General features: G+C 64.2%; 1 protein-coding gene and 1 pseudogene across 1 annotated transcript; both read right to left on the reverse strand.

The window, feature by feature from the left end:
• Window positions 1-1,845: 1,845 nt before the first annotated feature.
• On the reverse strand, window positions 1,846-23,961 carry LOC141978522 (uncharacterized). The gene is made up of 24 exons (XM_074940677.1): window positions 23,524-23,961; window positions 20,963-21,102; window positions 19,011-19,286; window positions 17,696-17,838; window positions 15,254-15,343; window positions 14,667-14,729; window positions 14,200-14,268; window positions 13,427-13,606; window positions 12,638-12,994; window positions 11,623-11,742; window positions 11,231-11,284; window positions 10,453-10,479; window positions 10,203-10,307; window positions 9,763-9,807; window positions 9,235-9,315; window positions 9,105-9,146; window positions 8,582-8,609; window positions 7,524-7,573; window positions 6,810-6,944; window positions 6,156-6,218; window positions 4,992-5,060; window positions 4,283-4,477; window positions 3,656-3,777; window positions 1,846-2,966 (listed from the first exon to the last, which is right to left on the reverse strand). Exons 3-24 carry the CDS (start codon window positions 19,180-19,182, stop codon window positions 2,774-2,776), a joined length of 2,403 nt encoding a protein of 800 aa, XP_074796778.1. The 5' UTR covers window positions 19,183-19,286; window positions 20,963-21,102; window positions 23,524-23,961; the 3' UTR covers window positions 1,846-2,773.
• Window positions 23,962-24,164: 203 nt separating this feature from the next.
• LOC141978362 (uncharacterized) lies at window positions 24,165-24,746 on the reverse strand (annotated as a pseudogene).
• Window positions 24,747-27,697: the final 2,951 nt, after the last annotated feature.

The following is a 27,697-nucleotide window of genomic DNA, read 5'->3' on the forward strand; positions in this document are numbered from 1 at the left end:
GAGCCCTGGAAGGGAAACCTCCTTGGCAGTTGTTCAGACGCCAGTTACTGGTTCAAACCCAGCTGTTCACAAGTGGTGCTTCACTCTCTGAGAGCCCAGCTCAGCTGTGTTCTAAAGGCTGGCCTGCGTGGTGGGGACCGGGTTCCCAGCTGCCCAGCACGGTGGGGTTGGGATTCGGGGTCCAGGGTCAGGGCTGCTAGCTGGCACCGCAAGCCCCAGGGTTGCCAGCTGACCCAGCAAGATCTGGGGCTGCCACCCGGCCCCATGCAGCAGAGGTCCGGGGCAGGCATCCGGCCAGCCCCACATGGCAGGGGTCCGGGGCGGGCATCCGGACGGCCCCATGCGGTGGGTGGTCGAGGGCTACAACTGTATGTGGTGCCACATATGCAGCCCACAATAATAAATAAATTGAGAACCACCGGATTATAGGGTATTAGATAAAAACCACTGGGCAGAAGACGTCATTGTAAAGCATTACGACACTCCCTCCCCCCAGCATGGTGGAGGACGGTACTGGCCCCTGCTCTGCCTGGAGGGCTGCTTAAGGCAACGCTGCAGCAAGGGCAGGGCTGTTTACTGATGGCAAGGAGCCCGCGGCTGCCCTCCGGGGCTCTGCAGAGGGCTGACCCTTTGCTTCGCACAGCCCTGGAGGTTGGCTGCACCTCTGCCAAGCCTGTTTTCATTCCGGAGAGTCTAAGCTGCATTATGCTGCTGGTGAACGGAGCAGCATCACATCCTCTGGTTGTCCCCAGAAGAGGCACATCATGGGCAGAGCTGTGCCAACTCCACTCACTGCCCCCCGCCACAGCACCTCAGCCTTGGCCCACAGAGACTTCTTCCAGGGGCCGGAGCAGTCGCTCTTCGTTCCCCTGCATCCCTTGTCTGAGCCCACCAGCCTGGCGGCCATAACATCAGGATACTTCTGGAGGGCCCATGCCCCCCCCAACTCATTGCACAGACCACTTAGCCCTGCTTCAGCTTACTGGGGTCATAACACAAAAGCCTGGCTGGGGCCAGAGAACGACCCCCCCAGCCTGAGCGAAGGGAAAAGCAATCCTGTGGGTGGCAAATCTCTAGCAGAAGAGAAAGCCTGGCTTGAAAGCCAACCTGCGCCAGGGGCCTGCCACTGTGAGGAAATCATTGCAAAGCAAGAGGTGTGGAAGGCTCCTGTGTCTGTTAGCTCAGCCTCCCGGCTGACTGTTGGAGCCACCTGAGCTCCTGCCTCATGGGCCAGATTTGCAAGAGCTCAGCCCTCAGAAGCAGGCTCTGGCCTTCCTGAAGATCCCCGGCTGCAGTTGGCTCACGTGCCGAACAGACCTGGAACCGTGGGTGCAGGTAGTGCAGCAGGAGTTGGCTGGCTGCGGAGCGCTTCTGAAAACCCGTCCCTTTGCTAGGCGCTGCCAGGTACGTGTCCACTGCAGCTGGGACCAAATCTCGCAGGGCACGCAGACCGGCTTGCGCTGGGGGGACCAAGCTAAAAATAGCAGTGCGGCTGTTCTGGTGCTGCGGACACTAGGGCTCTCATGTCCAGCTGACCCCCAGGCTTCAGGGCCCATGCTCCAGGCTGAGCCAGACGTCCACGTTGCTGTTTTTAACATGTGAGCTCGAGCAAGTCTGTCTACCCAGGCTGACTCCCGGCTGCAGCATAGACAGCCCTGGCAAGGGAGCAGAGAAAACCTGGCTCTAGTGGTGGGCACTGAACACGTGAAGATCTGCCCCCTATACAAGGCCCTTGGGGCAGCAGCCAGCTCTTGGTTCTGTCTGTATCCTGCCTGGGAGCGCTAGGCGCTATTAGAATCCAAATGCTCAGAGCTTAAATACCGGCCCAAACCCCAAACTTTGAACATGTTTATTGCCCGCTAAAGCACACAGTTGTTTTCACAGCTCACAGGCTGAGCACGTGGCCGCCGAGAGTCCTGAACGACACCCATCTCTCTGGAGCTAGCAGAGCCCGACATTGCCATGATGCTGGTCAGCCAAAAGATAACTATTAACAGGCTGCATTAGGCCTGTCTATCTATATACACACCGAAAACCCCAGCACACAGTCCCTGCCTTCCCCCATCTCTCTGCTGAGTGCTTCGGGAACAGCAGCTGGTAAAAGCCAGAGCTAGGGACGGAGCCTCTGGGCTGGAGGGTGGGGGGCATTTGCCTATTGGGAACCCAAACCCAAGCTGGCAGAGGCAGGAGGGGGGAGCGGCTGGGAGTTGACAGAGGCAGAATGAGGGGGCATGGAGGCACAGCTACCACTTCGGGTGGGTTTCCCCTACTTGGGAGCAGGAGAAGAGCTTTTAGCTTCCGGAGAGTCCCTGGCGGAGCTGCCCAACAGCCCCAGTGCAGAGAACACTGGCCCAGAAACCCAGCTCTCGTCTGCACCCCAGTGCTCACTGCAGTGCATGCCTGGACCCTCAATGGGGCACTGGTTTGTGGGAATGGCCCCCTCTCCTGGGGACGCCCCATGGTTAGCGCTAACTAGATCCAATGCCTCGGAGAGATGGCTTGGTGGTGGCATGGCTCTGAGTTCGAGAGGCATCGCAGTAGCCTCTCCATTGGTCTCTATTCCACACATATGGACCCCCCCCCGGGTCAAGGATAGCCCCCTCTGGCTATGGGTACAAGGCTGGCTCCACTACGGGGGATAATGATGAAATAGCCCCGGAGCCAAGAGCAGCCCAGGGCTGGCGGGTGACCTTCGGCTCTCCTGGTTGTATCCAGCTATGGTGGGATCACCAGCCCACGGCCCCCCTAGCTGCTCGCATCACCACATGTGCAGCTACAGGAAGCTGATCTCCATGCACAGGACAACCAGGGAGTCGGAGCAGTTGTGGCGCTGCTCAGCCAGGAGCTTCCCCTCGGTCAGGGGAGAGGCAAAGCCCTCGGCTAGGCTGGCCCGCCACCCTTGGCAGTCCTCCTTCGGGGCTCGGTGCCCACGCTGGCTGGAGCCATGCCAGATTGCCTTGTGAGCCCTGAAGAGACAATGCCAGGCTGGGGTCAGTGAGGGTCAGCAGAAAGCCACTCGGCCTGATTTTCAGAGGTGCTGGGTGCCCACCCTCCAGGGGATGTCAAGGGGAGCTTGGCGCACCCGGTCCTAGGCACGTGGCTCAAGCTGGGGCCCCCAAATCAGTGGCTGCTTTTGAAAAGTTCAGCTTTGGGGTTAACCCTTGAGCTGCTTAGACTGCACACAGCCTCCCCTCCCAGCTGAGAGGCCAGCCCCAGCCTCCCCTGCCTCCAGAGGTTATGGGGGCTGGGGGCAGGCGAATGCAACAACATCTTCCCTTCTGATTGGTTCCCAGGCACTTCAGCCCCCAGGGACAGAGTCCCGGCCCTGGGGTTCTAATTCGTATGCATGCAACAGAGTCAAAGATAACCAACCAACATAATCTGTGCAAAGCTCCTGGAAGTGCCACTTACAGGGGAAGGGTTTAAACCCTTTCACCCCCAGCTCCTTTGCTACAAGGCTCTCCTGGGGCGGATCCTGCACCTGGGGGTGGGGGTCGTCAGGCAATTAGGGTCCCTTAGGAATGACCTCTTTGCATCATCCCCTCCCCACTAAGGTCTCCCCGCAGCGACTGCCCCAGCGACACCCCCCCTCTGTGCTGCGGGCAGGCGCAGAGTTCGCTCGCACGCTGCTACGCTCTCCTGTTCCCGCGCTCACCAGCTGGGATCCGTCAGCATGTTCCGGCCGTCGAAGGTGTAGATGGGAAAGCGCAGCGAGTTGAAGCGGGCGGCGCCGTCACCTCTGAACAGGGAGTTCCAGGTCTTCGCCAGCAGCTGGCCCTGCCATTGGAATCAGGTTGACTGAGTGCGAGCGATCACAGAGATTTCATCTTGTACCGGGCCGGCCAGGCAGCGAGCCAGGCTCACGGGCCAGGGATTGGCCAGCCCTGGTCTGAGTTTCCAGATCAGAACCAGGCCAGGTTCAGATGGATTCCTGGGGACTCCCATGCACCGGTCTCTACTGCAAACAAGCCGGAAGGCACGGGCTGCTCTGCGTGACCAGGGTCCATTCAGGCTGAGGGGCCAGGCTCTGAGATGGCTCTGGCTGTGAAGGATTCTCAGTGGACACTAGACAGTGCCCGGGAGAACAGGCCATAGGGCACGGTCCTGCTGTGGGGGAAGGGCCAGATGGCTCCGTGGGTTTTAGCTTCTGGGATTCTCTGAGAAAGGTTTTTCTCCATTTTCCTGGAGGCCCCTAAGCACCAACTCTGGGCATGAGCGAAGGACCCAGCAGCTGCAGCCGCTCACCCTAACAACGCTGCTGCGATCAGACTTTCTTACTCACCTTCAGGTTGACGACGGGCAGAGCTCTGTCTGTCCTTTTCACGATGGAGACCAGGTTCTGCGTGGGTGATGACAGAAAGGCCCGGAAGGTGCTGGACAGCTGGGCCTCCTGCGACTGCCTGTGGCACTGCAGGTCCGCGCCGCTGAGCCCGTTCATATTGCCGGGCAGCGGGAAGTTCAGCGCGACCAGGCGGAGCTGAGAAAGCAGAGGGGTTAGCGGGAGCGGGCGGGGTGGGGGGCGCTCTAGCGGCTCTGTCTTCCAGCAGGGCACCAGCACCCAAGGGTGTCGCACGCTCTGGGGCCTGTAAACCACACGGGGTGCCCAGGGCATGAAGCCTCGTGCTAACGGTGCTGTCTCGGGCAGCACCTGCAGGCGCTGAGAGATCACAGCGCCGAAGGCGGCGTCTCTGGGGCGGACTGAGCACTGCTGCACGTTGGTCCCCGAAGCAGAGACGGTAACTGCCCGTTGGCCAGAGCTCTGCCGGCTGGACAGGCACTGGGCTCGGTCCTGCAGATCCTACATCACAGCCCCTGGCAGGGCTGCGGGGGGATCCTTTGCAGCTTGGATCAGCCTGGGGTGACACCCCGCCTCCCGCAAGCTGCCTCCACATTGCTGGCGGGACCTAGGCATCAGGATGGGGAGCCAGGAGTCCCAGGGATCCCTCGTTGGTGCCCAACGGGTCCCAGGGGAAGGCCATCCCGGGGCTTACCGAAGGCACCCTCGCGGTGATGCTAGTTGGCAGGATCCCGGTGGCTGCTTGACTCCCTTCCTTTGGGACCTGGGAAACACACAGTGCGTTAGCCTCAAGGGATTCGGAGCAGACTCGGGTGTGCCCAGCACGTCACAGGCCTGGCGGAGACAAGGGCCCGGCCCCACGGATCTCACACTGGGTCCAACTAACGGGCTTTCCACAGACCCCGCCGAGCACAGCCCCTCGTCCAGGCTACCATGGCAGCGTGAATTCCATGGAGGGAGGTTCAGGCCTGTGTTATACAGCAGGGCAGACCAGGGAGTCAGAGTTCTCCTTTGCGGCCTTGAAATGGATGAATTCCCAGGGGCCCATCCCACTCTGAGCTCGGTGTTGCATTCCTGCTCCCACCCCTGAATGGCCTCTCCCGCGCTACCTGTCCCCCCAGTCGCTGCAGTGTCTGAGCTTCTGTATCCCCGGAGCAAGAGCGCTTAGCCCCAGCGCTGGGCGAGGCGGCCGGCCCTCCCATTCCTTGCCTCCTTCCGGCCCCACATCTCCCTTCTCGGGAAAGGGAGGGGTGCAAAGGCCACCTGCGCTTTCCTTCCCTGGCCTGAACCCCTCCGGCGAGTGGCCACCCCGCAGCTGTTGCGCTTCTCATCTGGTGAGAATTCTAGACCAGCCACGCTCGTGGTGCAGAGCCATTTCCCCACCCTTCCCGCGCTCAGCATGCCCTGCAGGGACCCGGGCAGGCTGCGCTGAGAAGCAAAGCAGCTTGCCAGGCCGGGCCGGCTGGCTGAAGAGTCCCATTTCTGCATTGTCAGTGCTCAGGACTTTGGGTTGGAGTAAGAGGAACTCAGGACGCAGCTGGATGTGGACAGCACTCCATGGAGTCAATGGAGCTGGAGCTGCCCACACCAGGGAATAATTGACTCCGTGGTGTGCAAGACCTGTTCAACATGGGGAGAGCGACCCTGGTGCAAACCCTAGTGTAGAACCATTGCACTAGTGTGAGCCTTCTGCATGTGCCCCCTGTCCAAGCCCAGAGTTCACATCCACGTGACAATGCTGGTGGCTAAACTCCACAGTGAAGACAAGGGCAGATAGCCTGGATCTCCGAGCATGGCCTCTCTGGTGACACAGGTCAGCGGTGGTGGTCAGATGTACTAGTCACGAGTGAGTCCTCACCTGATGATGTTCTGTGGACACAGAAGGGTCATCGCCAGCCAATATGGAATCCGAATCTTCCAGCTGAGCAAAATCACGAGAGAGAGGGAGGGATGTGTTAGGTCTTGATCTAGTCCTGTGGCTTTATTCACACTTGGTTCCCTTAAGGGAAACCTGTCCCCATTTTCCACTGGACTCTTATTGGAAATTAACATCTTTGAGTAAAACAGACATTTCCTTTTAGAGCCTAGTGTCTGGCAGGAGAGAAGTCAGCAGGGAATTCCCCCCGAAACCTGGAGAAGTTCTACAAAAGTTGGTGATCTTTTTTCCTTTCCTCCTTGGCTTGACTCATTTTCTTCCTGGACACTCCTTGTAAGCAGGTGTATTAATGAAAACACATTGAACAGCTCACTAAGCTGTCTTTGCTTCTACCGGACCATTTCATACCAAATCTCAGGGACTGTATGTCAGGGATTCTATTCTCCACTACTGACAGGTTGCATGAGTTTGGGCAACACACTTCCTCTCCCTGAGCCTCAGTTTCCTGTGAAAGGCGCCATGGGAACCCAAGGAAAGGTGCCATGGGAACACCAAGCATTAGCTATTGCTAGAGATCCAGAGACCCCAGCCCTGGCCATCTGGAGTCTGGCATTTCCTGATAGGCTGGTCCCATACCAGGAGCTTGCTCCAGCCTCTCGGGGTTCTGATGAAGGCGCTGTTCTCATCGCTGACGTAGACCAGGCTCCCTTCTGGGATGGACGAGCTGGATTTGAACATCAGCTCCTTCGACTTGAAGACCCAGGTGTGATGCTGAGGGAGGGAGAGCAGCAGTTACAGGCTAGCGGCCAGACGGCAGAAACACCCTTAGCCATGGCTCTGCTGGGCCGTTCCTGCTCTGGCACCACCAATCAGCCACTTGGACCACCCCAAGCTGGCAACAGCCGGGAGTGTCCTAGACCCATCCAGCACAGCAGCCCCCAGCACAATCAGCGGCTCTGGCAGCAGGTTGCGACACCTGGGACGGGTCCTGTGCTTGGGGCCAGTGCTGTCTCCAGTGATTTCTCCCCCATGCAGATAACCCGAAACCCCAGCTCCCACCAATGGTGCTGGACGCTAGGGAGTGGATGCGTTCGAAGCCCCATGATGCCCGGGATGTGGGCGTGCCAACATGCTTGCCACACGGTTTGAGGGGTGTATGGAGGCAGTTTGCTGCAGCTGATTGACGTCCCTGGGACGTGGTAGAGGTGCCCTTAGGGACGAGTCTCCTCATTTGCGCTGGCCAGTCCTAGCTTTCTCTGCCACCCCTGCCCCTGGCTGCTCAGGGCATGGAAAGCCACTGCCACGAAGGAAGACAAGGGATGCTACAAGATGCCAAAGTCCAATACGCACCCTGGAGTCAGCCGGGGGGTCAGGCACGTCCTTCTGAGGTGACTCAGCATCTAGAGAGCAGCAGACAGAGTCGTCAGGCTCCCGCTGCACGGGTGGGTTCGGCACACCTGAGCGAAGGCTCCGGCCGGCCGGGGAGAGCAGACCCGTGCTCCCCGCTACCCACCCCGTGGCTCCTCCTGGCAGGATCTAGGTTGGTGTGCACAGAGAGGGGCCCTTTCCGTCCGAGAGCCCTGCTCTAGCCCCATTCCAAGGGCCCCTGGGGCTAAGGAGTAAAGGAACCCCTTGTCTCCGCTGGGCAGGGAAGCCGAGCTGGAACCCTGCTGCCCCGAGCAGTCACACCATGGTATGGCCAGCGAGGTTCTCGCAGGGGCGCGGCCCGCTAAGAACTCAAGGAAGGTGCCGCTTCCCGGCTCTTCCTTGGCAGGGGTGGGGCGGGGCACTGGTTGGGTCTTCCCGTTTCCCAGATTTTTTTCAATCCAAAGCAAACCCCAAGGCCGCCCTGAAGCTGGAGATGATGGGCATGCAGTGTGAGGGAGCCATCGGCACTCAGCCAGAGGGGAGGTCCTCACGCAGCGCCCATCACAGGGAGGGGGAGACCTCTCGAGATCAGGAGGAGATGACAGAGATTGCCCATTGACAGCTACTCCTAGCTGGCTGCAGGGTCCCAGCCAGGCAAGGGGCAATGCCTACCCTGGGCTCAGTAAGACCAGGACAAGGCCTTGCTTGTGAGCCCAGCTGTCTCATGGGGCCGTGTGTGGGCAGCACCATCGCCGAGACGCTGAGGCAGAGCTCACGGGAGCCAGCGGAAAGACACCCACTGACTCCAGGAGGGCTTTGGGTCAGCCCAGAGGCAGCTCAGAGAGCTACAGACCTTCCCCTGGAAATATTCTGCAGTGGGCTCCTGGAAGCACTTCACGTGCCGCCCACGTGCCCTGGGAGTCAGTGGCCAGGGGAGCGCAGGACGGGTGTGGGGATGCCAAGGAGGGTCCATTACTCTGCTAGCGGGGCCTGAAATCTGGTCTGTGGCCCCCCTGAAATGCCGAGAGCAATGTCCCTACCTGAGATCCCAGCTGTGTTGTGGGCCACCTGGAAAAAACAAGTAAACGTGGATCTATCAGTGCGAGACCATCGCAGACAAGACGGGCCCATCTCAGGGCAGCTGGGATGGCGAGCGGGAGAGGGGCTGGTGCAGAAGCCATTCCTCCTGTCTAGCCATAGCTACCCGAGCTCATCCCCCCGGGGGGAAGCGCGAGAGCCGCCCTGGCAGGGTATTTCCAGCCCGAGGAGGGGCGAAGGGTGATTTGCACACTTGGCTGAACAGGCCCTGGGCTTACAGGGGGACGAGCAGCAGATCCAAACAGTGCCTGAGCCATGAGCCGCAAGAGAGCACAGGCCGGGGCGGTCAGGGGAAGAGCCTGCCACAGGAACCAGCCCTGCCCTCTGCCCCAGGCACCCTAGGCAGGAGCTGAGCAGCCTCAAAGACTTGGGGTCCCTAGTCCCTCCACGATCCCACTGCTGCCCTGGGTCTCGCTGTGAGCAGCAGGGGAGGCTGGCAGGGGGCCCAGGAGGCCCATGTCTTACCGGCTGTTTGCAGAACGGCTTGGTGCGGATGGGATAAACCCTCTGAAATCAAAGACAGGCTGGTTTGCATTGAGTCCGGGAACCGAGCACGGGCGCAAACGCATGCCCAGCCATCGGCCGGGATCCTTACATTGACGTAGAGGACGCCTGGTGGGCCGGGGGGGCCTGGTGCTCCGGGGGGGCCTGGTGCTCCGGGGTGGCCGGGGGGACCCTGAAATAAAGATCAGCACAGAATTGGCCATGGATCTGTTAGTGGGCTGGTGTTGCATGTCCCAGGGAGGAGGGTGCTACCAGACCAGGGCCTGCCTGTCATCTCCCTGCCCTCCCGTCCCCACCTGTCCCCTGGCTTTTCCCCAGAGCCTCCCCTGTCCTGCTCACTGGGCACCCTCCCTCTGCTCTCTTACGGTCCTGCTTCAACCCTGCCTTATTCTCCTCCCCAGCCAGCTGGATTCCTCCACTCAGTGCCCCGCTTCCTGCCCGGTCTAGGATCTCCGAGCCCCCAGGAACCCCTCCCCCGGGGCCTCCTGCAAACAACAGGGCAGCACCCAGCCTCACGGAGTCCGTGGTGCGCCGGGCCCTGGAGTGCAGGAAAGGTCTGAGCCCGTCCCAGCCCATGGGCCCCTCAGGCTGTGGAGACAAGACCCAGGCCACAACTCACATGGGGGACGATTGCACCGTAAATCTCCGTCTCTACTTTGCCATTCTGTAGAGGGAGAGAGAGAACAGGGGGAGTTTCCTGTGGACAGGCTGGGTGCAGGTCAGGGGAGGGGGCCTGGATATATAGCGACGCTCGTTGTCCATCCAGCCCATTTACTCCCTAGCTCGGCTGTCCGTCTCCCCTGGCCTCAGGCTCACAGGAAGGGTGGCACTCGCTGGGTGCGCCCATGCCATGCCCCTTGCCTTGCGGGGGCTTGGCTGGGCCGTTGTGGGGGCGATGGGCCAGGCAGGGGTGCTGGGTCGGCTCCAGTAGCTGGGGATCCAGCTGCAGTGTGGCAGAGGCAGGTGAGGGGCTCCTTCCCTGCCCACAGACAGTCCCCATGCCCCGGCCTCGTGGCACTGACAGCCCTCCCCAGAACACGCAAACAACTTTGGACAAACCTCTTGGTATGTCAGTGGCACCCAGGATCCATACGGGCCCCTGGAGCTGGGGAAGAAAGGGTGGCCTGGCAGGACCCCGGCCTCCCCAGGACAGCTGCGGCATCCCTGGTGAGCCAGCAAAGAGAAAGAGAGAGGGGCCGTGATCTCCACTGGGCACAGGAGGGCAGGGGCCAGGCATGTGGGGAGCTGGGGTACTGTGACTCGCTGCACTAGCCCCTCGGCTTTGGAAATTGTTTCCATGGCTACTCACCTGCTCTCCGGGGTCTCCCTTTTCACCCTGTACAAAAAGGAGACAGTCCCATCAGAGCCCCGGCTCTCAGTGGGGTTCACAGACCCCACTGGCTCAGCCCCACTGATCCTGGGAAGTGGGAGCCATCCTCTCATACACACGGGGAAACTGAGGCACAGAGCACTGGAGTGGCTCGCCCGGGGTCCCATGGCAGGGTTGGTGCTGGAGCCAGGAGCCCAGTGCTCAGACCAGAGTGGAGTATTTGACAGCCCGTGCACGTCTCTTGGGCACAGCAAAAGGGAGCTCCAGTGAAGGGTTAAAAGCGGAGGAAGGAAAGCAGCACTAGGGGGTTGTACCACTGGGCCAGGAACAGAACAGGGGGTGACGGGACAGAGGTAGGGTCCCTCTTGCACCGGCGGTGATCTCTGCCTGTCTTTGCACACCTCATGGCCGGACTGTCCCGGACTCCTCCAAACATGCGGGTTATGCCTGGGAAATCTCCCACCGAGGGTGGGAGCCGCGTGCTGGGGGGGCACAGGTGGGGTGCGGGAGCCAAGTGCTGCAGTTCTGAAGATGGACTTTCGGACTTTCCTCTGTGCCCCAGAGCCCACGTGGGGTGGCTCAGAACAACCAGTGTGGGGAGGAGGGGGAGGCGGGTTACCCGTACGGATTACCAAGGCTGCAGGAAGGGCTATTAGTAGTCCGGTGCGGTGCTAGGGGCCGCTGTGCTGCAGGGAGTGGGGCAGGGAGCTCAGTAGGGGGCGCTCTCCCTTGTCTGCCAGTACTTATACATACTCACCTTGGGACCCGGTGGGCCAGGCCATCTGGGGTGCCCTGAAGAGTGGGGGTCACACTGCAGTGAGAAGAACACAGCTGTGAGGGGCAGTCTGGGCCTTTCCAACAGCCCTCGCCCAGCGTGACGGCATGGGGGGCGGGCCAGACCCACCCCACACAACTCGGCTCGCCTTTTAGATGAGCACAAAGGGCCCGTGAAACATATCCGTCCCGGATCCCCCACTCATGGCCACAGCTGCTAGCATGTGAGCTCCCCCCATTGCAACCCCTGTGCCCCCCCACACAGGGCCAAGGACCCCCCAAATCCTGGCATGACAGCAATGCTCCCATGGGTGTCTCTGGGAGCTCCAGGCACTGGCAGGCAGGTGAGACGCGACCGAGTTCACGCCCACTCACCCTGTTCTCCCCGGGTGGTCCTGGTGGCCCCATGGGCCCGGGCGGACCTAGGGAGCCCTTCTCTCCCATCAAGCCGGGGCTGCCTGGAGGGCCGGGCTGGCCAAGATCACCTGTCTCGCCCTGAAGGGACACAGCGCAGGGGGTGAAATAGCCAAGAACACACTCCCCACTCCAGGGACAACCCACTGTCACGTTGGTCTGAGCAGCGCTGCCACGGTGGGTCCAGCTTGGCACCTGCTGCCTTGGGCCAGGCCCTCCCATGCTGCCCTGGTGATGGCCCTGTGTGACGAAGTGGGACTGTTCTTAATGTTTCCTCTGAATACTGTAGGGGTGCCTCAGTTTCCCCTATGCATTTCTTAAGTCTCTAGGTGGTGGGATAAGGGGGTGTAATTGTTGCAGAGCAAAGGGCCAGGGTACATAAATGGCCGACACTCTGTCTCCTGGCAACTGATGGCCTGGGCCCTTCCCCCCTGCCAGGTGAGAGTTAAAGGGTTGGAGAACAAAGGAACCAGGTGACCTCCTGGCCTGGGAAAGGGACAAAGCCCAGAGGAGGAGGGGCTGGAGGGAGTTTCAGTTTGGGGCTGGCTAGGACATGGAGTGAAGGGCAGATGTAGTAGTCTGGCTCACTGCCCCCCAAAATGGACCCAGCTGAGGGGTCCTGTTCTCTGCACCTACAAGCTCTGTCTTAGACCATGTTCCTGTCGTCTAATAAACCTCTGTTTTCCTGGCTGGCTGAGAGTCACGTCTGACTGCGGAGTTGGGGGGCAGGACCCTCTGGCTGCCCCAGGACCCCGCCTGGGCGGACTCGCTGTGGGAAGCGCACGGAGGGGCAGAGGAGGCTGAATGCTCCGAGGTCAGACCCAGGAAGGGGGAAGCCAGGTGAGCTGTGTGTCCTGCAGACAGGCTGCTCCCAGAGAGGAGACTTCCCCAGAGTCCTGCCTGGCTTCGTAGGGAGCAGTTCCAGAGCATCACTCCGTGACACCCTGTGCCCCCCTTGGCCCGAATGGCTCGTTACCTTTGGCCCGGGGTATCCTGGCTCTCCGGCAGGCCCCGGGTTTCCTGGTGGTGGCACAGGCCCCGCAGGACCTGGGGGCCCTTCACGCCCTGGAGCTCCTGGAGGCCCTGAGAGTCCTGGAAGCCCGAGGGGGCCGTCGGGCCCTGGGGGGCCTTGGAAGCCTGGCGGCCCTGGGGCCCCAAGTGGCCCTGGAGGGCCAGGAGGTCCTTGCTGCCCTTCACGGCCTGGCGGTCCAGGGGGGCCTTGGATGCCTTCATGTCCTGGGTAGCCTTGGGGGCCTGGAGGCCCTTGGTAGCCGGGCAAACCCTGGGGTCCAGGTGGCCCTGCCACGCTGGGCATGAGCGGCTGCTTTGTCAGCTGGCAGGAGAGAGAAGAGATACCGCAGAGCCACTTCGGTGATGCCAGCCTCCCCATCGCCCATTGCACCTGCTTTGCGCCCATTGCAGCCCCCTCCTCTTCCACACTGGCCCCACGGCTCTGCCCCTGAGGCCCTGCTCCCGTGGCCCTGCTCCACCCCCACGGCCTCTGCCCTGCCCCCACGGCCCCTGCCCTGCTCCACCCCTACTGCCCCTGCTCTGCCCCACCTCCCACACTGGCCCCTGTCCCACTGCGGCCCCCGCTGGGACTTTGCAGGCAGATTAAGGATAAGTTGGCCCTGATCCAGCTGGCCGCCCCCCAGCTCTCCCCTCCCACGTGGTCTCTGCTCTCCCTCTCACTTCCCCAAGCCCCAGAACTCCCGAGGCCCCCCCCCAGCAGGCTGAAACCCCAGACACCCCATCCTGCCCTCACCTCGTTCTCAGATCCCTCCGGCCCTTCGGTGCCAGCTGCCAGCCCCGGCACGCCTGGAGGCCCAGGGAGACCGGGCGGCCCCTGGAGGCCAGGCTGCCCTGGGCTCCCCGCCTGGCCTCGCTCCCCAGAGAATCCCGGCAGGCCTCTTTCCCCCGGGGGCCCCTGCTCTCCTTTTTCTCCCTGTTGGGGTGAAGATACGCGGTGGATGGGCTGAGCCCCTGGCGGACTGGTCCGCGTGCTGCCGCCCCCGCCCTCCAGCCCCCACCCCGCACCACTGGGAACCGGCTCTGTCCACGTTGGAACCCGCTCGGGAGCCGCCAGCGCTCGAGGGGGTCCCGTTCCTCTGTTGGTCCCAGAGAGAGGGGCAGGAGCGGGCACAGCCCGGCGTGGGTCTGTCCCACGCCAGCGAGCACCATGGCCTGGGGGTGGCACATCCCCTGCTCACGCAGCAGCCACGCTAGCCTGGCCCCCGGTGGCGCCGGGTTCAGGCCTGGCAGACGGCCTGCGCGGGGAGGGGGATGTGCCACCCCCAGGCCATGGTGCTCGCTGCTTTCCGGCTAACGATGGAACGGGGGGTTCTGTAATCAAACACCCCCTCAAAAAGCCACGGCCTGAATCCGGGGAGGGGGAAGGGTGTGTGTGGCCCCAGAGAGCCTCTGAAAACCCAGCACCCTTCAAAGCCAAGCTCTCGAGGGTCTGGGGACCCCAAACGCACTGGGGGCCCCATCCCTGTGCCCCAGAACACAGCCCCCCACAGCCCCCTTCCTTCCTACCTTTGGGCCAGGGGGCCCAGGGGGGCCGGGGACGGCTGGGCAGACGCACTGCGAGAGGTTACCAGTCGCCTAGGAGATGGAAACAGCCTTGAGTGCCGTGGGCGCTGACCGGGCGCAGTGCCAGCCCCGTCCCCGCTGGGCTTCAGGGGGTCACGGGGCAGAGCAAGGGAGATCTGGGGTGGCAGAGTGGGGGGAGGGCTGGACTGGAAACCCCCTCGTTCTGCTGGTACAGCCGCAGCGGCTCCCCTCTCTGCAGGAGGCCTGGTACCCGTGCAGCAGCGGGGTCCGCCCTGGCGGGGCTCTGGGGGGCTGCTGGCATGGGTAGCTTCACAGCAGTCGAAGGACAATTAAGGGGAGGGTTGGTATGGATACTCCTTGAGCCCCGGCTCTGCTCCTGCCCCTGCATGAGCGGCTGGTGCTCAGCCCAGGGCAGGCTGTGCCAGGAAGGGCCCCTTCCCACCACTCACCTGGGGAAGGGTGGCAGCTGCCCGGGGGGTGGGCGCTGCTGGTGTCGGCTCCTTTGCAGTTGCCTGTGAGAAAGCGGAGAGAGATGGAGTGTCGGCACCATCACCGCGGCCCCCCTTGAACCTAGAGGCACTGCTGGCAGAGGTGCCCACCCGGTGGGGAGGGCAGAGTTTCGCAGCCGGGCTGGCACATGTCCCTTTGCTCTCGTCCATCCAGAGCAGCCCCCGAGGGGGGCAGTGGCAGAGGTGAGCTGGAGTCACCTAACCGAAAAGTCTCCATCTGCTGCCATCCTCTGCAGGGGATCCCACCCCGGTTCTGGAGGCCCCCCGGGCTCTCTCATGTTGGCAGTGGCCCTGGCAGGCCTCAGAGCCCCGGCTGCCCAGAAGGGTGAAGGAAGAGGCTCCAAGGCCAGAGCCGGCCCTGCCTGGCTGGAAAGGGCCTGTTCCTGGGATGGGACAGGCTGGAGGGGTGCAGGGCACTGCGGGGCCAGGAGGACGGAGAGAGAGCGACCATGTGTCCATCCAGCTGAGGACAGGCCCACACCATCGGCTCCTAGAGAGAGCCGGGCGGTAGATTCCCCCCCTCTTACCTTGATCTGCAGGAACTCCTCTTCCTCCTCTGCGCTCCCCTCGAAGAGCCCTGGGGAGGGGCGGGGGCGGGCAGCAGGGACTGGAGGCGTCTAGGAGAGATGGGGCCATGGGTGGCAAACTCAGTCCCGGCCCCATTCCCCTGTCAGCTCCTCACTCCCTGGAGAGCCCAGTCCTGCCTCCTCTGGCCCCATGGGGCACCCATCTGGGCCCTTACCATTGCCACCGGCTGCTGGCAGAGTGGGGCTTGGCTGCCTGATTTGCATGCGCTTACCCATCCTGCTTTGCTCTCCCCTCCCTTCCTGCTTGCACCCTAGCTGTAAAGTGCTCTCTCCTCCCACTGAGGCTGGCTGGGCCAAAGCCCCCTAGACAGCCCTAGACACCCAGCCTGGGGCTGCCCAGTGCCAGGGAATCAGAGCCAAGGGTACCAGCCAGCCCCTTGCTATCCGTCTGCACTCGCTGAAGAGCTTGGGGGCGGTACAGCTGCCTTGTTCCCTCCCTCTGGAGTCATAGCCCAATTAGTACAAAGCTGTGGCCCAGCTATGTGCTAAATAAAAATCTGGGTTCTGGCTGCCTGGCCCTGCTTGGCGGGGTTTGAGTTCTGGCTGTCCAGCACCGTGCGCGGTGGGGTCTGGGGTCCAGGTCCCGGCCCCGTTCGGCAGAGTCCAGGTTCTGGCTGCTCGGCCCCGTGCGCGATGGGGTCTGGGGTCCAGGTCCCGGCCCCATTTGGTAGGGTCCAGGTTCTGGCTGCTCGGCCCCGTGCGCGATGGGATCTGGGGTCCAGGTCCCGGCCCCATTTGGTAGGGTCCAGGTTCTGGCTGCTCAGCCCCATGTGCGAGGGGTCTGGGGTCCAGGTCCCAGCCCTTTTCGTCAGGGTCCAGGTTCTGGCTGCTCGGCCCCATGCGCGATGGGGTCTGGGGTCCAGGTCCCAGCCCCGTTCGGCAGGGTCCAGGTTCCAGCTGCTCGGCCCCGTGCGCGATGGGGTCTGGGGTCCAGGTCCCGGCCCCGTTCGGCAGGGTCCAGGTTCCGGCTGCTCGGCCCCGTGTGCAATGGGGTCTCGGGTCCAGGTCCTGGCATATGCGGCCCACACTGATAAATAGCCTGAGAACCACTGCTCTAGCAGGCCCAGTGAGTCACGTGTCCCCAGGCTTCCTGCCCTCTCCACGCCCTGCTTGCCCGCCCCCTCTGGTGCAGGGGCAGCTTTCTGAGGGCCCTTCAGCCGCCCATCGCTGAAGCATCACGGCTGGGTTGGGAGGGGGGAGAGCTGCACGTGGGGGCTCTCTGAGCAGGGAGAGTGATGTGCAGAATCCACAGAGCCCTTGAGCCCAGCGCCCCCCCCCGTCCCCACCGGGGCTCTTGGGGCTGGGGTGGGGGCCTCCCGTCCAAGCGAGGGAGGGACCCATGCAGAGGCAGGGGGGCCTCAGGGGAGTTCTCGGCAGATCCAGTCCAAAAGCCAGAAAAACAGCAGCAAAATACCATTTCACCTGGCAAAGGGCTGAGCTGCTGAGCCCTGGGGAGGGTGGCGGGCGGGGGGGGCTATTGTGTCTGGCCTGCGGGGGCCCTGAGATAAGGGGGAAGGACAAGGGCAGAGGAAACTGATTAACTGGAAGACAGGCCCCAGCCTGTGGGGGTATGGGGTGGGCTGGGGATCAGGGCACAGCTGGGGGCTGGGCATTGGGGCATGACTGGGGGAACTGAGCCTCTGTGAGCAGCAGGGGGCTGGGTGTCCGGGTGTGGCGGGGGGCTGGGTATCGGGATGTGGCTGGGTGTCAGGGTGCGGCTGGGCTGCTGGGTATTGGGGGGTGGCTGGGTGTCAGGGGGTGGCTGGATGGCTGGGTATTGGGGGGTGGTTGGGTATTGGGGTGTGGCTGGGTATTGGGGCACAACCAGGGGCTCGGTATTGGAGTGCAGCTGGCTTGAGCAACCTTGGGACCTTGGACTCTGCCTCCTGGCACTGCAATGTGGCCCCAGCCAAGCCCGTGAAGGGGACGGGACAGAGCCCTTAGGGAACGGCAGAGTTCACAGCTCCTGCCCAGCGTGTGCCAGGGCCTTGCCCACTGCATTGGGATTCACTGGCCTGCCTGAGCCCTGCCCCAGGCACACTGCAGCCAGGCCGGGAAAGCAGCACCAGGGGAGAGCGAGGGGCATCAGCACGTGGGGGCCAGGCAAAGCTCACCTGCCCCTCCACAGCGCTTGCTCTGCCTTGTAGAGAGTGTGAGAGTACTCCCCGCCATGGACCCCCCCATCCCCCCAGGCACCCCCACCCATCCACTCCATCCCCCCAATACACCCCTACCCATCCACTCCCCGCTCAGGCCCACATGTGTCCGCCATCCCCGCCGCACACTCAGCAATGTGATGTTGGCCACACACACAGTCCCTCTCGCACACCCACAATCTCTCCCCACATGGACCCTCCCCACTCGCTACCTCCCCCAACGCACCTGGTCTCGTGTTTCCAGGGGGGCCTGCGTCCCACCCCCTGCAGCCTCCTTGAGCACCAGCGATTGGCTCGGGGGGGCTGGCCCCAGGGGGGGTTTGCTCAGCAGGATTTTCGGCGTTGGCTCTGTGTCACCAGCATCCCTGTCTGAAAGAGCCAAGGGCAGGTGAGCTGGGAGCGGTGTCTGTGCCAGGCCCCCCTGGGCAGCATGGCATCGGCAGGGAGCTGTTGGGTGTTGGCTCCGTCCCCCCTGGACACAGGGTGTGGGGCTGGGGGGGGACAGGGCAGAGCGTGGCCTGGATCCATGTCCTTGCAGCAAAAAGGCGATCGTTTGTCCTAGCTAGGGCAGAACTTGGGGGTCAGGACGGGCTCCATGGGACCAGCCCCAGCCGCATGGAGCAGCCTGGGTGACTCCCAGAGCCCCAGGGCCAGCGGCTGAGAGGGGTTGAGAGTCCCCCCTGGGGCCGGATCCCTCCCCACGCGCCAGCCGCGCTCTCAGCCCCTCTGCTGGTACTGGGCACCCTGGGTGCCAGACAGACTGAGCACGCTTGCCCAGGGTGGGACAGCTCAGGCCTGGCGGTGCCGGGGGACCTAGGGGATGGGCACAGGCAGAGCTGTATGCCACAGAAGGTCCTGCTGCCACGAGCCAGCGCTCCCTGCAGAGGGAGGTCCCAGGGAAACACAAGCTCAGGCTCCTTGTGGCACCCCACCCAGCTGCCCACTCACCTTTGCCCGCACACGCTGTGGCTCAGCGGTGATGCGTACCTTGCCCCGATTGCAAATGGAGTGGAGCAGGCTGGCTGTGGGAGCCCACGGCCATGCTCTGCGCCCCAGCACGCTCGCATGCATGGCACCGGGGGCAGCATCGGCCAGTGTGCCCGCAGTTTGGGGGGACCTGGCTGATTCAAGAGCTGAGGTCAGCAGGAGCTGTGGGGCGCTCAGTCCCTTGGGAATCAGGCCCCAGGGTGTCTCCAGCTGGCCCCCCACAATCAACACTGCCCACCCAAAGGAGTGAGCCTCACAACGTCATCACAGGGAAACTAAGGCACGGAGCAGGGAAGGGACTTTTTCAGTGAGTCAGTGGCAGAGCTGAGAACAGAAGCCAGGAGTCCTGGCTCCCAGCCCTCCCCTGCTCTAACTAGGCCCCCATCCCCTCCCATCTCACCCCCTCCCATACCAGCTGGTGGAGGTGGCTGGGCTGCTGCCCTGTTTTGCCCCATGGCTGGTCTGTAGCACCCCCTGTGTGCTATAAGGTGCACGGATGGTGGGCAGGGGGGATGTCCCTTCCACCCCCCCCAGGGGTCACCACAGGCACCTACCTTCCCCCTCCTCTGGGGGGCGCTGAGCAGCTGTTGGGCCAGCGGTGGTCGTGGGCGGGGGTGTTGTCGTCAGCCGGGAGCCCAGCGAGAACCACTGGGCCATGCTGGGGGGAGCCCAGACCCCCACCAGCAGCAGGACGCTCAGGCAGTGGCTGCCCTGGGGGGTCCCCATGGCGCTATGCTGGGCGCAGGCTGCCCTGGGTGCTGGGCAGCTGACTGGTGCCGTGGCCCCTGCCTGGCTCGCTCTGTCTGCCCTCCGCGTAGGAATGCGCCTCCCTGCAGAGACACAGCGCTCAGGGCTAACCTTTGGCACCTCGCCCTGCGCTGTTATCACACCACCTCCCCCCCACCCCCGGCTTGGGCACGCCCCTGGCCTGGCATCGGCTCCTCCCTGGGACCTCAGCCGGCAGGGCCCTGAGCACCCTCCTCAGCACTGGGCGGGATCGGGCCTGGCTGCAGCTCCAGCTTCCCCCTCCTGCCAGGTGGCACCATTGGCAGGTGTGGGGGGCTGGGCTGCCCCTCACTGAGGGTCAGGTCACCCAACCCCAACCTGCATGTTGCAAAGAGGCTGCTTGGGGATACAGGGGCTTGGAGCCGGGGCACAAATGAGCCCCGCCCCCAGCCGGCATTTGGCAGAGCGGGGAAAGGAGCTGGTCCCAGCCCAGCCATGCAGGGGCGGAGAGGGGCCTGGGCAGTAAACGCAGACCAGGCTTGAGGGGCACCCGCAGCGTTGCAGGGGTCGACCAGAGCTGTTATAGCGGGGGGAGGGGAGGGGCATTGGCAGAGCTCGGGGCGGGGGGCAGCCAGGGCTGGGATAGCAGAGGGCAGCCTGCGGGTCGAGAGTGAGGGGCACTGACAGATCTGTGTGCATGAAACTTGCCTAGCCTTGGCCCTCCCCAGCACACCAGGTATGGCCCTGCCATGCCCTTGCAGGAAGCTGAACGGGCAGAGAGCGACCAGGGCAAGTAACTGGGCTTGGTGGCAGCCCGCAGGTCTCAGGGAGCGAGTGGTGGGATGGCGAGGGGTGGGCCACAGGTCTCAGCAAGTGAGCGGTGGGATGGCAGGGGGTGGGCCATTGGTCACAGCAAGTGAGCGGTGGGATGGTGGGAGGTGGGATAGCAGGGGGTGGGCCGCGGGTGTCAGGGAGCGAGCGGTAGGATGGCGGGGGGTGGGCCGCGGGTGTCAGCGAGCGAGTGGTGGGCCGCGGAGGGTAGAGGAGGCTGATGCCTCGTGGGGAGAGGTGGGCAGAGCTCCCAGCCACCCTCTCTAGTCCCAGGGAGCTCTGACCCCTACCCCGAGCTGGGGGGGGAGCATCCTGGGGCTGGGCACAGAGGGGAAAAGGGGGGGCATCCGCTGGTGCAGCTGTCTCGGGCTGGATGCAAAGTGCGCAGGGGCTGCAGGTGCGTGGGAGAGAGACCCCAGTGCAGCCCCCGGTAGAGAGCGGGAGCCAGCGGGGTCTGGGCCCTTCCCATGAGCTCAGGGAACAGGGCCCCTGGGGATCAGCCTCCAGGCCAGGTGGGGGCCTGGAGGGGGGGCAGGGCCTGGCGGACCAGGCCCCATCCTGCACACTTTGTTCCCTTGGCAGCCGCGCAGACACAACAGCCCCCCAGACCGCTGCCGGGGGCCGATAAGGAGCCGAGGGGCCGGGTGTTTGTTTGGGTTTGGGCAACTCCTCAAGGCTGGCACCTCCCAGGCCTTGCCCAGCTCATGGCCACCACGTGGCCCAGCTGGGGGCTCCAGCTGGGCCGTCCTGATGCAGCCATGCAGGGGGGTCACGGAGCGACACGTGAGACTGCCTCCCCTGGGGACTGAGACCCCTGCTTGTCCTGGGAGCTGCAGGGGCCATGGCCAGGTGTGTGTGTGTGTGTGGGGGGGGGGGGGCAGGGCAGGGTGTGTTCGGAATCAGGTTATCGCGGTGGAGAGAAGCAAAGCGAAGTTGAGGCCTGGCCAACCTGCTGCCCTTTCTGCTGGACGCCTGCCCGCAGCACCATGACACCGGGGACTTGTCACCCCTTTGCCTGGACTGAAGCAAATGGGGGCATTCCTGGCACTTCCTTTGCACGCCGGTTCTCCTGCTTCCTGGCCTGTTCTCCTGCAGGTGAAATCAGGGCAAAATCAGCCCAGCTCTGCCTTTCACTCCGGAGCTGGAGCTGGCCCTGCCATGACTCCATGTGGATAAACAGTAACATCGTCTGGGCTCTTCCAGCCCAAGAAGCGCTCAGAGTTTGGCAGCCCCATGGCTATACCCTGGCTTTGCTGCACCCGGCCCTCAAATGCAGCCACCTCTGGGGGGGGGTTAGCTATGTCTCAGGTACATGGCACCGCACTAACACGCAGCACAGGGAGGGAAGCGGGACCTGGCAGCCAGTCAGTGGCAGGCTCAGCCCAGCTCTGGGTTTCTTCACAGCCATGAGGGTCGGAAACTATCAGCATTTTAAACAGCCCTTTGATTCTGCCAATGCTGATGGAGATCACAGGGCTAGCGTGAGGGAGCAGCGAAGCAAGCTGGCCCCCAGGGCCCGACGGCAGACAGGCCCCAACTCTGGGCTCAGAGGGGACCGTCCATGTCCAGCAGCCCAGGCCCCACCGAATGCCCAGCCCAGCGTGGCGCAAACGACCCGGGTGTGGCCTCCTGAGCAGCCCAGGGAGCTGCCCGTGTCCATCGTGCCGCAGGGAACTGGGCATCTGCCAGGCAGAGGGTTCCCTGCATTCCTGGGTGCCCAGCAGGCCGGAGGCGGAGACCAAGCTGACAAAAGCCCCCGGAGCTCAGCCCAGGACACACCAGGGGCCTGGTTCTGTGTCCCTCCCCCGGATCAGCGCCGGCTACAGGGGCTTTGAGCTGCTTGCTGGGGGAAGCTAGGGGCAGGTCCGAGATCGCAGGGACCCTCCCCTCCCGCCCCCCCGCAGTTGTTTGGGACAGGAAGTGAAGGAGAATCCCACCCTGCAGTGACCACGCCGGGGGGAAGGGAGCTGCCCACAGCGGGCTTTGGCCTGGCCAGGGGAACTAACAGCCTCCCTCTGCCAACCTCCCCAAAGGTCGGTCTGCCCAGCGCTCTACGGCTCTGCCAATCGACGCCCAGCCAGCAGCACAGGGCCCCCAGTGCCCGCCGGCCTGGCACAGAGTCTGCCAGCAGGGACCCTCCCTCCTCCGTGCGGGGGAAGGGCCTGGCCCACAGAGAGCCTGGGGCTCAGCGCTGACTCGGGGAACACGCCCGGGAACCTCCACCCCAGGCCCTGCAGCGCCGGGGAATGTCTCCCATCTCAGCACTGGAGAAACGGGCCACTGGGCAGCGCCTCTCTCCCAGGAGACCGGCCCAGCGCCATCGCTCCCGGCCCGGGCCTGGGAGACGGAAGAAATGAACACTCAGCTGGAAGCCAAGGGCCAGGGCTAGCGCAGGGGCGAATCCAGGCGATCTGGGCAGCTCCTCTGCAGGACAGGGCTTGTGCTCCTCTCCCTGGCGGGAGACACAGCACCGGATCTGTGTCCCCGGCCGGATCTGCAAGAGGGCCCCGCGCCCCCCACCTCTGCGCTATGGGGCTGGATCTCCACTACGGCCCCGCGCCTCCCACCCCTCCATGCTATGGGCAGGATCTGGCCAGGACAAGCAGGGAGGCAGGACGATAAATTGAAAGCTGCTGGCACCTAGTGGCTATTGAAGAAACTCTCGCGGAAACTGGCAGGATTTGGAGGTGGAGACGCGGGTCCCTCTTAGCTCAGAGGTGCAGGGCTCCTGAGGGTCCTTTATTCCAGCATCTCTACGGCTTTGTGCCTCGCTGCCCCGTTCAGACAGTCCCCACGCTCGCTGGATCTGTGCGCAGGGACGCAGCGCCCTTTGCAAACACTCTGTGATCCCCAGCAGGTCGCTACAGACTGTCCCTGCCAACTGGGGAAACCGAGGCACAGAGCGAGGGCACAATAACCCCTGCTGGCGATCAGTGGCATTGCAAGGACAGGCTGATCCGATAGCCACGAGTGCGCGCTCCCCCCGCCGGCCCCACAACCATTGAACAGCTGGGCACCGACTCCCCACGAGGGCTGAGAAAAGGATCCCAGAGCAGGGGCGCTTCCAAGGAAGGATCCCAGCCCCTCCCCCAGACCTAAAATAACTCCTGGCGACACCCCGGGCCACGTCCCCCGGGGCTTCGCTTCACCCGAGGGAATCCGCTGCACTGAGCTCGGGGAATTGCCCCACCAGAGGTTTTGGCCCCCGATGTTTCCCTCGCACCTTCCGCCCCAGGCTCCCTGCGAACCTCTCACGGCTGCGGCAAGCCCTGAACGTCCCGGGCCTGGGAGCTTAGCAGAGCCGAGCTCACGGGGGCCCAGCGGCACCACGCACCGGGGCCCACGGGCGCTGCCCCAGCTGAGCCCAGCCCCGGCCCCCGCAGACGCTGCAGGAGGGACGGAGGGGGCAGCGCCCCAGTGTGGAGCTCGCCCAGGGCACCCACACTCCTGCCGCGGCGGACAAGACGCACCAGGCGCCCTTGGCTGGCCAACGCGGGTAATGGTCCTTACCCAGCCGCGGCGGCCCCGGGAGAAAGAGAGGAAGCCCAGCAGCTCCCACGGGGCTCGGCCCGGGGCTCGCCTGGGCCTCCCTGTGGGCGAGTCGCTCGCGGCTCCTTGGGGGCGACACCAAGGCCGCTGCGGGCGTAGAGTGGCGGATGGGCCCGCTGCAGCACAGGGTCTGCGGGCGCCTAGGGAGGATGGAAGATCAGCTGCTCGGGGTCCCCAAGAGTCCGCGTGTCCCATCGCCATGGGGCTGCTGGTCCAAGCGGGCTGGCCAGCGTCTGCCGGTCGGGCTCTCCTGGCGCACCGTCGCCCCGGGCAGCCCCAGGCTGGGAGCAGGCCCCAGGGCGCTGTAGGGACACAGGGCGCGGAGCCAGGCCCTGCCCCAAGCAGCTGCCAGTCTCAGTCCAAGCCAATGGCTGCAGAAGGGACCCAGGCCACAGCGCTGGCCAGTGTCCGGCCCAGCTCCCGCGTTGGCAGGCGCTGCAGCCCTGGCGAGCTCGGAGGCGGGACCTGACGGGGGACAACGCGGCTTGCGGCTGCTCATCGGGGGCGTCTCTCGGGCGTGGGGCAGCACAACGGCCCCTCTTTGGAAACGTGCCAAGGGGCGACCCAGGCTGGCCTCGGGGCCTGTTCTCCAGCCGGCGCTCTCAGAGCCCCCGGGCCGCCCGGTAGCGCTTCACCAGCTCAGCCAGCTTCTCCAGCGGCCCGGGCAGCCCCGGTCCGCTCTCGGCGCGGCCAGCCCGGCCTGTGCCACTCGCGCCCACGCAGCTTCCTCAAGCCCAGCTCCTCCGCCAGCTCCGCGCAGGACCGGGCGCCGGGCAGGTCCTGCTTGTCCGCCAGCAGCACCGGGGCACCCCCTGCAAGTCCTCAGCCTCCAGCAGGCTCCCAGCTCCCACCCGGCCTCCCCCAGCCGCTGCGCGTCGGCGCTGCCCGCCACGAACACCGGCCCGTCCGTGTGGCCGGGGTAGTGTCGCCCGAGGGCCCTGATCCGGGCCTGGCCCTGATCCGGGCCTGGCCCCGCACGTCCCACAGGGTGAAGGGCACGTCGCGGACGGGCGCCACCGTCTCCACGTGGAAGCCCAGGGTGGGGAGCGTCTCGTTCAGCTTCAGCCGGTAGCGCCGGGGAAGGGGGTTTTCCCGGCGTTGTCCAGCCCCAGCAGCAGGACCCGAGCCTGCAGCCCGGAGAACCCGCCCAGCGCGGCTCGCAGCCTGCCCAGGAGCAGCCCCATGGCGCTGGCCCCGCTGCCTGCCCAGCCCGGCCCGTAGGCCTTTAGTGACAGCGGCCTGGCCTCCCATTGGCCGGCGGGCCGGCGGGGGGCGTGGCCGGGGGAAGCCCGGGCGGCCCTGCTGGCCGCGGACCAGCTGGCCGCGGCGCGGTCTGACACGGCCGGGGCTAGGGGAGCGCGGCAGCCAATCAGAGCGCGACCCAGGGGGCCCCCCCCCGGGGGAATCCCCCGGCACGTCAGCGGGGCCTTGCTGTCAAAATGATCCTCTCCTGGCGCTCCCCCCTGGGCACCGCCGCCTTCCGGCTGGGGACTGGGGGGGGCTGGTGCTGCCCATGAGGGACGATGCCGGGGGCTCGCCTCTGTCCTGCCCCTTATGCCCCGGGCTCTCACCCTGTTTCTTTCTGAGCGCCGCCCACAAATGCTATAACAATTCCAGGACCCAGTGGGGGGGCCCTCCGGGATCCAGGCTTCAGCTGCGGGGATGGGGGGGGGGAGGGCTTGGGGCTCTGGGCTTAAGCCGAGGGAGGGGGGAACTCAGGACTTCTGCCCTGCAGGGCACTGGGGCTCGGGGCTCGTGGGGGCCGTAGGCTAGTTTGACTTCTCTATTTGGGGGGCAGCTCCAGCCAAGCCAACAGGGCTGTGCATTGGGGGGGGGGAAGGAATTCGTGCCCACAGGGGTGCCATTTCAGATTTTTGGGAGGGGGGGCAACTTTGACCATGATTCCAGGGGCTACTTAAGCAACTGAAAACTCTAGGGGTTTTTTTTTTTTTAAGATAACAGCTCTGGCAGGAGCACTGTATCTAATTCCTATATCAAAATAAAAATAAATTAAATGAAGTTTAGACCCACTCAGCTCTAACACTGACATGTTCTGACCTCTTGTGGCAAGTCACTCAGGGGACACTGGCTAGGTTTAAAATGGTAATGCAGGGTCTGCAGGTGCCTAGGGAGGATGGAAGATCAGGTACTCGGGGTCCCCAAGAGTCCGCGTGTCCCATCGCCATGGGGCTGCTGGTCCAAGCCGTTCTTACTCAGGTGTGCTTAGTAAGGTCAGAAGGAGCATCCTGATCATCTCCTCTGAGCTCCTGCACCTGGCCGGCCACAGACCCTCCCTCACCCACTCCTGTGATAGACCCTCACCCCTGGCTGAGTTACTGAACTCCTCCAATCACGGTTTAAAGACTTCAAGTTGAAGAGAATCCACTATTTTCGCTAGTTTAAACCTGAAAGCGAGCCCTGCCCCAGCTGCAGAGGAAGGTGAAAACACCCCAAGGTCTCTACCAATCTGACCCAAGGGAAAATTTCCTTCCCACCCCCAAGTATGGTGATCGGTTAGACCCCAAGCATGTGGACAAGACCAGCAGGCAGATCCCTAGGAAAGAATTCTCTGTAGTAACTCAGAGTCCTCCCCATCTAGTGTCCCATCTCCAGCCATTGGGGATATTTTCTATAAAGAAAAACCAAGTTCCCCTCAGCTCTGAATCGAGTCTGAGCTCGGAGCAGATACTGGGCCAGGACTGACTTCTCTCCTGGCCGATACAGGGCGAGAGGTTCCATGGGAGAGCAGAGGGGTGATGCCTGGCCCAGGGTTCCCCTCCCCACTCCCTCTGGAAGCAGTGCCCCCGGCACAGCACCGGGGGTTAGCCCAGCAGCTCCTGTTTATTCCGGTGGGATGAAGTTTCGGGGCAGCCTGCGCCGCCAGCACTCACCCAGCACAGGGCAGCCGGGGGGGCCGGTCAGCGCCGCCTGCCACCCTGAGACACCGGGCAGCAGCTCAGGCCTGCTCCAACTCTGCTGAAGCCAACAGAGCTTAGGGAGGGCAGCTGACCCCCCCCACCACTTCCCACTCGAATTGCTGGGGAAAGTTTAGAGTAACGGAGCAGGCCGGCCCGAGGACTGGGGGCTGCCCAGGACCTGGGGCGAGGCACCCATGGGAGGCACAGATGGCAAGGGAGCCCCTACCTTCCCCACCCCCTGAGAACACCACCCCGAGCGCCCTGCAGTCCCGTTAGCTCGCAGGGGGTGAGGGGAGCCCTGATCTCTCCAGCTGCCACCCCAATTTCCAGCCGCACCTCACAGGTTCTACGGTTGAGTATCCAGGAGGCCCAGGCCCCTCACCTTGGCGTCGGGCCCATCTTCCACCCCCCAGTTCCCAGGCCTCCCCCCACAAGCAGGGGGAGCGCGAGGGAACAGCGAAGCGAGCTGCCCCCCAGGAAACGACGGCAGACAGCCCCACCTCTGGGCTCAGAGGGGACCGTCCATGTCCAGCAGCCCAGCGTGGCGCAAACGACCCGGGTGTGGCCTCCAGAGCAGCCCAGGGAGCTTTCCTTATCCCTGCCCAGCTGACTGGCTGCCGCGCCCCCCTGGCCCCGGCGGTGCCAGAGCGCGCCCCGGCCAGCGGGTCCGCGGCCAGCAGGGCCGCCCGGGCTTCCCCCGGCCACGCCCCCCGCCGGCCGCCGGCCAATGGGAGGCCAGGCCGCTGTCAGTAAAGGCCCACGGGCCGGGCAGGCAGCGGGGCCAGTGCCATGGGGCTGCTCCTGGGCGGGCCGCGGACTCTTGGGGACCCCGAGCAGCTGATCTTCCATCCTCCCTAGGCGCCCGCAGACCCTGTGCTGCAGCGGGCCCATCCGCCACTCTACGCCCGCAGCGGCCTTGGTGTCGCCCCAAGGAGCCGCGAGCGACTCGCCCACAGGGAGGCCCAGGCGAGCCCCGGGCCGAGCCCCGTGGGAGCTGCTGGGCTTCTTCTCTTTCTCCCGGGGCCGCCGCGGCTGGGTAAGGACCATTACCCGCGTTGGCCAGCCAAGGGCGCTGGTGCGTCTTGTCCGCCGCGGCAGGAGTGTGGGTGCCCTGGGCGAGCTCCACACTGGGGCGCTGCCCCCTCCGTCCCTCCTGCAGCGTCTGCGGGGGCCGGGGCTGGGCTCAGCTGGGGCAGCGCCCGTGGGCCCCGGTGCGT

The sequence above is a fragment of the Natator depressus genome, chromosome 27 (assembly GCF_965152275.1).
Source record: "Natator depressus isolate rNatDep1 chromosome 27, rNatDep2.hap1, whole genome shotgun sequence".
NCBI lineage: Eukaryota > Metazoa > Chordata > Testudines > Cheloniidae > Natator > Natator depressus.

Coding starts and splice junctions, on each gene's coding strand:
- LOC141978522 (XM_074940677.1), bottom strand. CDS start 19,182: ATGGGGACCCCCCAGGGCAGCCACTGCCTGAGCGTCCTGCTGCTGGTG. Junction 11,743..12,637: donor CAGGATACCCCGGGCCAAAG/GTAACGAGCCAT, acceptor GTGTCCCTTCAG/GGCGAGACAGGTGATCTTGG. Junction 5,061..6,155: donor TGTCCACAGAACATCATCAG/GTGAGGACTCAC, acceptor TGTGTTTCCCAG/GTCCCAAAGGAAGGGAGTCA.